Source organism: Sinocyclocheilus grahami, unplaced genomic scaffold (genome assembly GCF_001515645.1).
Source record: "Sinocyclocheilus grahami isolate Dianchi unplaced genomic scaffold, SAMN03320097.WGS_v1.1 scaffold1293.1, whole genome shotgun sequence".
NCBI lineage: Eukaryota > Metazoa > Chordata > Actinopteri > Cypriniformes > Cyprinidae > Sinocyclocheilus > Sinocyclocheilus grahami.
The window spans coordinates 37,486-50,092 of NW_015506472.1; the positions used below are offsets into that span (position 1 = coordinate 37,486).

The 12,607-nt window shown below is 37.1% G+C and overlaps 1 protein-coding gene and 1 long non-coding RNA gene across 2 annotated transcripts in view; one reads left to right on the top strand and one right to left on the bottom strand.

Annotated features, from left to right (window-relative positions):
• LOC107568916 (uncharacterized) overlaps positions 1-1,810 on the top strand; it is a 17,016-nt gene extending 15,206 nt beyond the window's left edge. The window contains exon 3 of the long non-coding RNA XR_001606830.1: positions 1,685-1,810. This is a non-coding gene — a long non-coding RNA (uncharacterized lncRNA). The remainder of the gene's footprint in view (positions 1-1,684) is intronic.
• A 2,469-nt stretch (positions 1,811-4,279) lies between these two features.
• LOC107568917 (insulin-like growth factor 1 receptor) lies at positions 4,280-12,290 on the bottom strand. The gene is made up of 2 exons (XM_016254912.1): positions 11,879-12,290; positions 4,280-4,919 (listed from the first exon to the last, which is right to left on the bottom strand). The coding sequence occupies exons 1-2, from the start codon at positions 11,958-11,960 to the stop codon at positions 4,291-4,293; spliced, it is 711 nt and encodes a 236-aa protein (XP_016110398.1). The 5' UTR covers positions 11,961-12,290; the 3' UTR covers positions 4,280-4,290.
• Between the last annotated feature and the right edge of the window lie 317 nt (positions 12,291-12,607).

Consider the following 12,607-nt stretch of genomic DNA (forward strand, 5'->3'; position numbering starts at 1 on the left):
TGTGAATGGCTTGGTTTCGGTTTTAACCTAATCAAGATCTTCTATGCATTGAGTTACTATATTTCTCTAATATTTTGAATGAATAACACAGCAACTGTGCATCTCGTGGGCTAGACTAACAAAACATTAAACTACAACGTCACTTATAGCATCATCACTGCATCTCGTGCTCCACTGATGACGCACCTGACACACACCTAATATTCGATTGTACTATTTTTGCATTCAAATGCAAATGTTTATTTTAAATTCGACTAATATTCTTTTTTTTTTTTATTCACAATCTCCTCATCACAGGCAGGCACAGCGCTCATGTTCGTGTTTGTGTGTGTTGTCTGCATCACTCATAGCACGTGCCTATATCGTGCACTATATCGAACATTTTTAATATCATTATCGAAGAAGGTGTACCGTCGATAAATATCGATACCGTTTTATCACCCAGGTCTATCTCAACTTATGGTTAGAAGCATATTTTCTTGTTGTTTACGACATATGGAAGTAAACAGCTTAGCTAAATGAGCAAAAAAAGAACTACAATCTGTTTTTCATTGAATTGGATCATCGAAGATCAGCAGCAGCAAAGACATTGGTTAATAAAATGGGATTAAATACATGAAGGATATTTAGGCCTATGTAACATTTAATTATTGCAGGTTTGCATCATATTCAGAGTTAGCTTTTCACTGTTTTTATTCATTTTGAGTAATATTGAATCTGTTTTTGTGCAAGTGAGATTAGTAAATGCGTTCAAATTTAGTCTAGAAATATAGTAACCATCATGTTTACACAGCGCACACAACGCCTCTGCACTTTTTTTCACAGTCTGAAAAGCAAAAAAGAAAACCAGATCCAAACTGCTGTTTGGATGTTACATGTATAACATCATACAAAATAGGGCTGCACGATTAATCAAAATTAAATCACAAAGGTGATAAATCGCAATTAGGCAGAAACTGTGATTGTCATGCGTATCTTTCAGTGAAGCACAGTTCTGTGATCAGCAGTAAATCTCCATCCGAAGGCCAGAGGGCACTCTCACGCGGAAAGTCCAAATACGCCCCGAAGAAGAAACCCAGGAAATCCCTATAGTGGTTGCTGAATAAACAGAAGATTTAAATGCTTTCATTGATTCAACATGACTAATAAACACACGACTATGACAATATATGGTTTATCTGAGTTTGTCTTATAATTTTTATTATAATAAAGTATATAATATTGCAATGCTAATCGACATAGCCCTTATCACTGCTTAGAATACTATGAAATATGTTGCGTGCCTTATTCTGTGTAAGAAGCCACATAATCTCACAGAAGGATTTATTTCAAACACTCCGCAGAAGGATTTCTTCGATTTCATAATCGCTGCGATTACGAACGCGATTTTGCGTAGCTTGACAGTGAACTACGGCTCTGTGTAGTAAATGCCGCTCCATCTGAAAGTACGTGCTGGAGATTTACTACTAATCACAGAACCGGCTTTACTGACAAGATGCGCATGACAATCGCATTTGATTAATCGTGCAGCCCTAATATAAAATGCACAATATTCTCAGGAGTCAAGTCCAAATTCACCCACTTTTTACGCATATACCAACCTACACTTAATGTCATCACTAGGGTTGCATAAAGGAGGAAAATTTCCAGTGAAGTTTGGAAAGATATTTTGGAAACTTTCCAGTAGGGCTGCACGATTAATCGAATGCGATTGTCATGCGCATTTTGTTAGTAAAGCAGGTTCTGTAATCAGCACTAAATCATCATCTCGTGCTTTCAGATGGAGCAGCATTTACTACACAGAGCCGTAGTTCACTGACAAGTTACGAAAAAATAAATCGCAGAAGATTTTATTGCGCGATTATGAAATCGAAGAAATCGTTCGCGATAATGACAGCTGTTTGCATAGCTTTTCAGTGAACTACGGCTCTGTGTAGTAAATGCTGCTCCATCTGAAAGCACGTGAAAATACCACATTTATTAATATATTTTTACTCCAAACTCACTTCATAACGTCAGTCGAGTATTTGAAATAAATCCTTCTGTGAGATGATGTGGCTTCTTACACAGAATAAAGCACACAACATATTTCATAGTATTCTAAGCAGTGATAAAGGCATTGCATTATAAATATAATTTATTTTAATGAAAATTATAATAATAACAACTCAGATAAAACATATATTGTCATAATCGTGTGTTTATTAGTCACGTTGAATCAATAAAAGCAGTTAAATCTTCTGTTTATTTTGTTGAAAATATAAACACTTTACAGTCAAAACATTTGAAATACTTGGTTTAAAGTGATCTTTGTTGAAAATGAAGATGGTGTTATTGGGACTCTTAATGGAATATGATAGTGCATGTGATTCTTGACACCTGAGAAGAGCTGATTAATGCATCTCTATACAGAAATAAACACAACTGAAGCTGGAGAGAAGAAATGCTCGTGCAGTATTTGAGATGCACAGATACAGATCTAATGAATGACATTCGGACACATTAAGTGTCGCTTAAGTGAACCGGTACTTCTGTTACTTAAATGATATGTGAAAGTTCACCGGGCGAGCAGGTGCCTGTACCTGTAAATGAGCTGATCAGAAACTGAAATCTGGATATTTCAAGTGTTGGTAAGTGCTGATTTTGATGCAGAAAACGCTTTGTTTGTGCTGTTTTATTGTCAGATGGTTAAAGTTGAGCCTCGTGTGTTCAGCTCAGAGTAAAGGAGATCTAAAGTTTGCACAAAAGCAGAGGCGAGAGTGTCCTGTTTTCATGGGATGGTTAACCATGCGACACATCACAGCGTGCGGTCCTTGTGGTTTGAGTTTTGCACCGTCTCGTGTGACGCAGACGACTCAAATGAGCTCAATCAAACAGTTTGGATGAACTGTATATTATTAAAAGGTCACATTGGGTTGTCTTCTGTATTTCTGATTTGTAGTTGGAATCAAAGAATACTAAAATAATCCATTTATATATCTACACTTCATATTTAGTGTGATATATAATATACATCTATACACAACAGTTAATTGAAATATATCTTTAGAATCATTGTCCATACATGTCATGAGTGATGGCACGCTGGCACGCTGGCACTGACCCGTCTGCTGCTGTGGGCTACAGTAGATGGATACACAAGCCTCAGTGTTTCTGTGCTCTGAGGGCTTTTATTTGGCCTCTGGTTGAATTCTGAACTCTAATGAAGTGACCTAATGATACTGTACAGATCTGTGGTCTGTGATGAAAGAAAATCTGCTGGATTCTTTGTCCCGTATGCAGGGACAGGCTCGCTTTTGACACTTGTTGTCTGGGATGTAATATAGATTTCAGTTATAAGCTGAGCATTCAATCTGTTTTCTGGCGGCTGGATTTGTTCGGTTATGTGATCTTTTTGAGAGGCTTGAGACTGATTGATATGAATGTCTGTCTTCAGAATCAAAATGCGGCTTGTCCACTGCTAGTAAGTAGGGCTGCACGATTAATCGGATGCGATTGTCATGCGCATTTTGTCAGTAATGCCGGTTCTGTAATCAGCAGGAAATCATCATCACGTGCTTTCAGATGGAGCAGCATTTACTACACAGAGCCGTAGTTCACTGAAAAGCTATGCAAACAGCTGTCATTATCGCGAACGATTTCTTCGATTTCATAATCGCGCAATAAAATCTTCTGCGATTTATTTTTTCGTAACTTGTCAGTGAACTACGGCTCTGTGTAGTAAATGCTGCTCCATCTGAAAGCACGTGAAAATACCACATTTATTAATATATTTTTACTCCAAACTCACTTCATAACGTCAGTCGAGTATTTGAAATAAATCCTTCTGTGAGATGATGTGGCTTCTTACACAGAATAAAGCACACAACATATTTCATAGTATTCTAAGCAGTGATAAAGGCATTGCATTATAAATATAATTTATTTTAATGAAAATTATAATAATAACAGCTCAGATAAACCATATATTGTCATAATCGTGTGTTTATTAGTCACGTTGAATCAATAAAAGCAGTTAAATCTTCTGTTTATCCAGCTACCGCTATAGGCATTTCCTGGGTTTCTTCTGCGAGGTGTATTTGGAGTTTCTGCACGAGAGCGCCCTCTGGCCTTCGGATGGAGATTTACTGCTGATCACAGAACTGTGCTTCACTGAAAGATATGCATGACAATCACAGTTTCTGCCTAATTGCGATTTATCGCCTTTGTGATTTAATTTCGATTAATCGTGCAGCCCTACTTTCAATATACTGCAAGGTATATTGACCACACACGGTCTTAAAAAGTCGATCAGCTCTCAACAGCTGCAAAACCTTGCCTACGAACCAGGCAAACACTAAAACACCCAAGTAACTTACCTTTCTGGCAATGGTTGGAGGTCCAGCATCTGTAATTGTCATTGCTGTTGAAGTTTGTCTTGACACACAGAGGGTTGTCCTCCATGATTCCCGGGCAAACATCGCCGCACTCCTTGGACTGCTTATTTCCATCAATGAAATTGTTAATTTCAGCATCCATAATGAGAGACCAGTCCACAGAATCCAGGTAGCAGAGCTCGGGATTCTTCTCGATTCGTATCGCGCCCCTCGTGATGTTCCGCAGGTTGTAAAGGCCGATGTCCTTCAGGCTGGTTAACTCAAATATGACCAGGGCGTAGTTGTAGAACAAGTTACGGCCCCGGATCACGGCGAGGTTTGGAAAGAGGGTGCTGAGGCTATCCAGCCCAGATACGCGGAAGAGGAGAAGGTAATCCGTAATCATGGTCAGTTTGGGGAAACTGAGGGTGCGGAAAACCTCCTGGTTGTTATTGTTTTTGCTTCCAATGAGGAGGATCTGCAGGTGTCCCTCAACCACCGTACAGTTCTCCAGCCGCTTGAAATTACTGATGTCATTACCAATGTCAATGCCTGGACCACAGACTGGAAGAAGGAAAACAGAAATAATCACATGATAATCAATATTCAACAGTCACAGCTTGGTAGCAAGAGATCATTAAAAAAAATTTGACCTTAAGTATTTGAATTAATAGTTTGATTATCCAATGTTATTTGAGTTCAAAAAGTGATCTTTTCAATGTCTCAGTGAATAAAATTTTTGGACCATACAATAAAATTCAATGGGGTTCAATGTTGTTTGGACTAGGGCTGCACGATAAATCAAAATGGAATCGAAATCGCGATTCGACAGAAGCTGCGATTGTCATGCGTATCTTTCAGTGAAGCACGGTTCTGTGATGAGCAGTAAATCTCCATCCAAAGGCCAGAGGGCGCTCTCGCGCTGAAACTCCAAATACACCTCGCAGAAGAAACCCAGGAAATGCCTATTGCTGCAGCTGAATAAACAGAAGATTCAACTGCTTCCATTGATTCAACGCGACAGATAAACCAAATATTGTCATAATCGTGTGTTTATTAGAGTTATTATTATTATAATTTTCTTTAAAATAAAAATATTATTATTATAATTTTCTTTAAAATAAAAATAAATTATCACTGCTTAGAATACTATGAAATATGTTGCGTGCCTTATTCTGTGTTTAAGCCACATCATCTCACAGAAGGATTTATTTCAAACACTTGACTGACGTTATGAAATGAGTTTGGAGTAAAAATATGTTATTGAATGTGGTATTTTCACATGCTTTCAGATGGAGCAGCATTTACTGCACAGAGCCGTAGTTCACTGAGAAGCTATGCAAACAGCTGTCCTTATCGCGAACAAAATCGTCTGCGATTTTTTTTGCGTAACTTGTCAGTGAACTACGGCTCTGTGTAGTAAATGCTGCTCCATCTGAAAGCACGTGATGATGATTTACTGCTGATTACAGAACCGGCTTTACTAACAAAATGCACATGACAATCGCATTCGATTAATCGTGCAGCCCAAGTTTGGACCCCAACATTCTTCAAAATATCTTCTTTTGTGAATATAGGCTAGGTTTAAACAACTTGATGATGAGTACATTTACACAACAATATAGAACGAGCACTAAAAATAGGGCTCTCATGAAATTTGGCAGACAATTAATTGTCTAAAAATAGTCACGTTATTGCGATTAATTGTCAGTTTTAGGGCTTTGGCGATTAATTGTATGTTTTTTTTATGGCTTTCATTATATAATTGTGATTAATTTAAGGGTTCAGTAAATAATTATGATGTTATCTTTTAATCTTTTTTGAGTTATTATTTTGCAGTGTAAGATTACATAGAGTATTCCAAATTCTAATAATCGGCCAATACAGATCCAACACCAGCGCTATTTTCTTTTCTACACCACTACAGAATATCAATACTGTGTTTGTGGAATTAATGGTCACTCTTTTTTAAACCCATTTTTAAACACAATCCACTAAATACTCACTTCCTCATTACAGAGAAAAACTACATTTGAATAAAAATATATAAGCTATGAAATTAAACTATATTAAACAATATCTTAAAAAAAAGTATTTGGTGCACATTATACAATTTAAACAGGTTTATTCTGTTAACTATTTGTATTCTAACAAAATACATTCATGAAAGTAAGATAGAAATCATGAGAAAAAGAAAGGCTTCCAATAATCTTTCTGTGTGCAAAACTTTGATAATGTGAAACGCTTCAAATGGAGCGGCACAAAGCTCTTATGCACAAACAGGGTGCAGAATGGTGCACTTGAAGCAACATAAGTCACAGCGCGCTGCACTCCATACGGTACAAATAAAGAGAAGAGAAATGAGAGAGAAATTAACTCCAGCAATATGTCATTTTATGCGAATCCCCAGACCTTCATCTACACATCAAGTATTATAATGGGAATATATCATCTTGGAGAGAGAGTTTTACCGTGCTGACTGTCATAACTGAACGTGACGTGCTGTTTGAATGCTGAGCGGAGAATGACTGACAGCTGCAGCACAAGGAAGATCAATTTCTGTAAACTTAAATTTAACAATGTAAATATAATTCTGTCCCTCACATTAAGATATGGAATGGCTTCAGATGATATAGGCTATACAGTGCATGAAAAGCAAACTGGTGCTCTTCCGTGTCTTTTGGTGTATGACTCCCCCCTTGTGCCATATAGAAAGCACAATAATCGGTTAGATCAAATAATCGCAATTAGACGGTTATTTAATTATCGCGACAGGCCATTTACTAACTGTCAACCCAAGCAGACATATGAAAAGTTTCACCCAAATGCAGTTTTTCTTCTGCCAGTGACACACTGCCATGAGGGAGCTTTTATAAGACAAATTTTTGCGACAGGTATCCTGAGACAGACATCTCTGCTTTCACTTACCACCCATTAAGTTGTTTATTTTCCACAGCGCAATTTGCCCACAAGCTAATCGCAAAGAAAGATCCTGAAACATTAAGGCTGAGCTGAAAAATGAATCCTGGAAAATGCAGGAAGATAATTATAGAGCTCTTGAATTATAGATCCTATGTGAAACTTTAAAAGATAACATTACCTAAAAGTTTATAACCCTTTAAATCTTAGATACCACTCTCAGAGGGAAAAGGCCTGCTCCTTCCTCTTGAAGGTAATCTTTTCTTTTAAAGCCATCCTTAAATTCTGATTTTAACAAGTATGCACTAGTGTATTATTATCCATTATGCTAGAAAAAAATAGAATTAAACTATGGCAAAAACAAGCATCTTTCACCGCCCTGGAAGACAGACAGCACCCAAGCCTGTCTGCGAACTCTTAACATTTTCACACTACTGAGTAAACAGTGCTATCTTTATTGCTTTGATGGCGCTCCAAATCTCATGTTTACATTTGATAACCCAATTCCAGCCTGCCAATGCGAACTCTCGTAGGTAGCAGAGTGAAAGCGTTTGGAAATTAGGTCATAAACTGATGTCATTGTTTAGAAATGAAGCAGAAAAAAACCTTAACCCAAGCTAGTAAATCCTAACACTTCAGACTCTACAACAAAACAGATTGCGACAGAGCGCTTTCATATGAAAACAGAACCACAAAACAAGACAACCTAACAGAGCTAACAGAGAGTCAGACAGTTGCCTCAACTCATCATTTCAGTGTTGAAATCAAATGTTTGCAAGCATCTTGCATGCATAACAAATACATTTCTAGTACTATTGTTTACATTTTTATATCCTTATCAAATGTTTTAATATGTACTTAAAAAATATTTCAACTCAAACATCAAACTTTTAAAAATACAAAATCATATTAGTTAAATCACAAATGGTGAATTTTAAATATTCAATACAAAATTGGATTTAGAAAAAAATATTACAGGTGTTTCTTCATATTTATCTTTCTCCAGAATATTGGGAATATTGCTTTAATTTGGAATCAATTAATACATTTTCATCAGGACCACTTTTAGTCTTTTGTGAAATCCCTTAAGTTTTTTATGACATGATCCTCCAAGAAGTGACCCTTTTTGGAAACGAAACAACAGCACAAACATTAATATGAACAATTTAACTGCTGAATTATTTATGTGATTCCATGATGTTAGATAATATTAAAAAAAACATCAAAAATTCACTTCAAACTGACAAGCAAATGTAAGCTAACACTCAACAAATATTTTCCTTCTAAGATAAAGAGAAACACACAAACTGCTTTAAACCAACCAAAAATGCAGATCAACAAATAAGCCAATGGTTTGGTCTCCAGTTAAGTCAACCAGTTAACCTGAGCCACATTTATACCCCACTGGGAATCTTTAACCATCTTTTGCCAAGAGAGACAGGTTATACTTAGGATTTCCACTGAGATCCTCCTCTGCCTCACTACCCTGCAACCGCTGAGGTTAACAGTAAAACCCAATTACACAGACTTCACAAACTCCTCACTCTTCCAATCAACAGAAACCAGTCTGTTTTGCTAGAGCGGGTGTTTTTACATGTTCTATTTTAAAAACACAGATTTTTCCTCTCTCTCTTGATGAATCGGGGGGTCTTATTTGCAGTTTACTTGGAAACATGGAAATTTTATGGTGGTCAAACATGAAGAGAAGCAAAAAATTTTGTTTTTTTTTTGTAAGAACTTCCCAAGATTTTAAAGAGGCAGAATAATGAATAGCCTACTAAATATCTTGAATGTTTTTCACATACGCATGGGCCAGTTTTAGGATTATTAAAGAACAAAGGACAGTTTTGCATGGAAAAACAAAGGCAATTTGCATTCCCCATGTGGGTTAAACTAATATTAATAATGACTCATTTCCAGTATGTTTGCATGCCTTGGTTAATATTCCAAGGAAACCATGTAAACCCAACACAGCATCAACAATATGAGACACACAGTAACAAGTAAACAAACACGCCCCGCCACACCGAGCACATCAGTTTTATTCCAACATGTGTCATCATCTAAAATCACTTTCATTTACTGGCAACCACATCACAGCGTCCCAACGTATCCTACTAACCTAACAGTGACCGTCCAGCCCCTGATAGCAATCTCTCTAACTGTAATCACAATTATCAATACTATCTGTCGGTTACGTTAACCAAAGAAAACGGATAATAATCTGTGGCAAATCTTCAGCATTCAGTGTTAAAGTTTTTAACACTGAATGATTTATCAAATCTATGATGGACTGCATTTACATTAGAGCTGTGAGACTACTAAAGTTGTACATAAACTGTTCACAAAGATCAAACACTTGTAAAGTCATTCCTTGAGAACATGAGAAGGTCAAAACGTTAAACATTAAAGGGGTCATATGATGTGATTTAAATTTTTCCTTTCTCTTTGGAGTGTTACAAGCTCTTGGTGCATAAAGAAGATCTGTAAAGTTGCAAAGACTAAAGTCTCAAATCCAAAGAGATATTCTTTATAAAAGTTAAGAGTCAACCACGCCTACCTAAAACGGCTCGTTCTAACACCCCCCCACATATCTACGTCACAATGTGGAAAGATTTGCATAATGCCACCCAAATGTTCACGCAAAGAAAGAAGGCCTAACTTTTATTCTCGCTGTGGTATTGTTGTTGCCGCCATGTCGTGAAGACACTGTGTGTTTCGTTGTGAAAGCGAAACTACTTTGCTTGGCCTTCCAAACCAGAACGATATCCGCGAGGACGATAGTCCAGCCCGGGGTCGTCACATGTGGTTGCCGCAAGCCCGCCGGCCGCTCCTTCGTCGAATCCGCCAGCCGCGCCGGCCTCCGCTCATTCTAGCCCCCCGCCTCTGCTCACTCTAGCCCGCCGTGTGTGATATTGTGTTTCGTTGTAAAAGTCTTTGAACTGTTACAAACTACAAACGCTACTCTACACTGCTCAAAACTCGCGTTTGAATCATCAGTGGCAAATTCTTTAAATATAAAAAATTTACTTACAGTCTGAGAGTCAGAACAGCCGGCATTGTAGTCTACTCTACCAGGATCAGGAAACAGTCCTCCATAAAATGAGCTGCACACATCTGAATATTTGGGTTGAAGTGTTCTGGAACAGTGTTGTAAATACAACTTAACCACTGATTTGTAGTCGTGTCCTCTTTTGGAAGACCAAACAAAGTAGTTTCGCTTTCACAACGAATCACCAGAGGCGGACAAAGTACACAACTCCATTACTTAAGTGAAAGTACAGATACTGCTGGTCAAATATTACTCCATTACAAGTAAAAGTTGTAAAGACAGATTTTTACTTAAGTAAAAGTACAGAAGTACTTGCTTTTAAATGTACTTAAGTACCAAAAGTAAATTTCCTTTTTAATGTCAATGCACTGTTTTATTATTGTTGTATGTAATACTTGCAATACCTCTGAAGCAACTTACAAAACCCTAACAAAACAAAAAAAAATATTATAATTATTTAACACTCCTACCCACCCCCACAAAAGCAGGATGGTAGTGATCTCACACAGCTCTGGACACATCTATGTGTAACCATTCATCCACATTTGAACAGAGTGGACAGTAAAACTGCTGTAAATACAGACTGATAAGGAAGAAAATAAAAAAATCAAACCTGCTTTAAAACCCAGCAACACAACTGTAGCTGTATAGCTTTACAACAGCAACACTGCTTTAACAGCAAGACTTATTTAACATCAAAATAAAAATTTAAAAAATACTGTCTAATCGCTCTTGCTGTACTTTGATGTCACACACAGAATGGTCTGTGCACCTTTTGTGTTTTATCAGGAGATGCAAAACAGTTCTTCTGTGGCTTTATAGGTAATATTTTCACTTACACAATTTAGCAAAATCAGACAATATTGTGTCTAATATAAACCACAATATTAACTTCCTAAGAATTATTAACGTTTGGCAGACAGGTTTGAATAGGGATAAACAACACCAATGCTTTTAATATCTAGTCTAGTCTATTAAAAATCCTGTTGGTTTGTCACTTAAATTAACCATAGTGTCACCAAAATCTCCCATGCTGCTAACATGGTGGTGATAACTCAAATTTGACTTAGATACCTCTGCTAAACGTAGATCTGTACCTACAGGTGCACATAATGGCACTTGTGAACACAATTACAACCACTCTAGATGCCAACAGTAGCATTATTTAATAGATAGAGTGGTAAAATACCTCTGAAATTACTATTAGAAATAGCAGTGTTTGCACGACCAAACTTGACTTTGTTGTGTTCTTTGACTTTGCATAGCCAAAACACTCAACAGACACCCCTGTGATGCATAATATGCGCGTTTCCATTTCTTTTCGTTTAAGAAACATTTAAAGGGAATGAAAGCAGAAAAACATGCAATTAAAAGCAAACTAACAGGTTTAAAAACAGTTGGTCTGGATTTTGAGCCAGTTTTCCTGTCATACATTGCAAATGAAAGCTTAAAACACTTTGAAAACCAAATGAAAGTGAAGCTTTCTTAGACAAGCAACATGTATGATATGATGATCTAATCCAAATGCATCCATATCACTAGAATAACTTACTTTCTCCATGACAAAGGGTAGAGAGGACCAGGACCAGACCACAAAACAAGGTCCAATATCGCCTCTGTCTGCTAGACCTCATTCCGGTACAAAAACAAGGCAAACACTTGTTTTAAAAAATAAAGTAATTAAAAATATAACAAAGCAGGGGAGACAGCTCAACCCTTCAAAGTGGATGATGCTTTTTGTCAGTACAAAAAATATCATCAAAGTTGGTTTTTCCAGCTTGGTGTCTCCATATGGAGGGGGTGAAAACAAAAAAACAGATACACAGCAGCTGGAAATAATCAAACAAAACAAATTTCGTCCATCTTCGTGGTGTTTTTGCTGGGATAAATGACCCTCCAGACACCCCAGTGAGATTATCCAGCAGACCCAGCCCGCTTTGCCCTCACCATGAGGCGGATTCAACCGCACTGATGGCAGTGTTAGCATGACCAAACTTGACTTTGTTGTGTTCTTTGACTTTGCATAGCCAAAACACTCAACAGACACCCCTGTGATGCATAATATGTGCGTTTCCATTTCTTTTCGTTTAAGAAACATTTAAAGGGAATGAAAGCAGAAAAACATGCAATTAAAAGCAAACTAACAGGTTTAAAAACAGTTAGTCTGGATTTTGAGCCAGTTTTCCTGTCATACATTGCAAATGAAAGCTTAAAACACTTTGAAAACCAAATGAAAGTGAAGCTTTCTTAGACAAGCAACATGTATGATATGATGATCTAA

What these genes read in the sequence shown, in the direction of transcription:
- LOC107568917 (XM_016254912.1), bottom strand. Translation starts at nt 11,960, where the DNA reads ATGAGGTCTAGCAGACAGAGGCGATATTGGACCTTGTTTTGTGGTCTG. An exon ending in TACCCTTTGTCATGGAGAAA is followed by an intron (nt 4,920 to 11,878) that starts GTAAGTTATTCT and finishes TCCTTCTTCCAG; the next exon opens with TCTGTGGTCCAGGCATTGAC.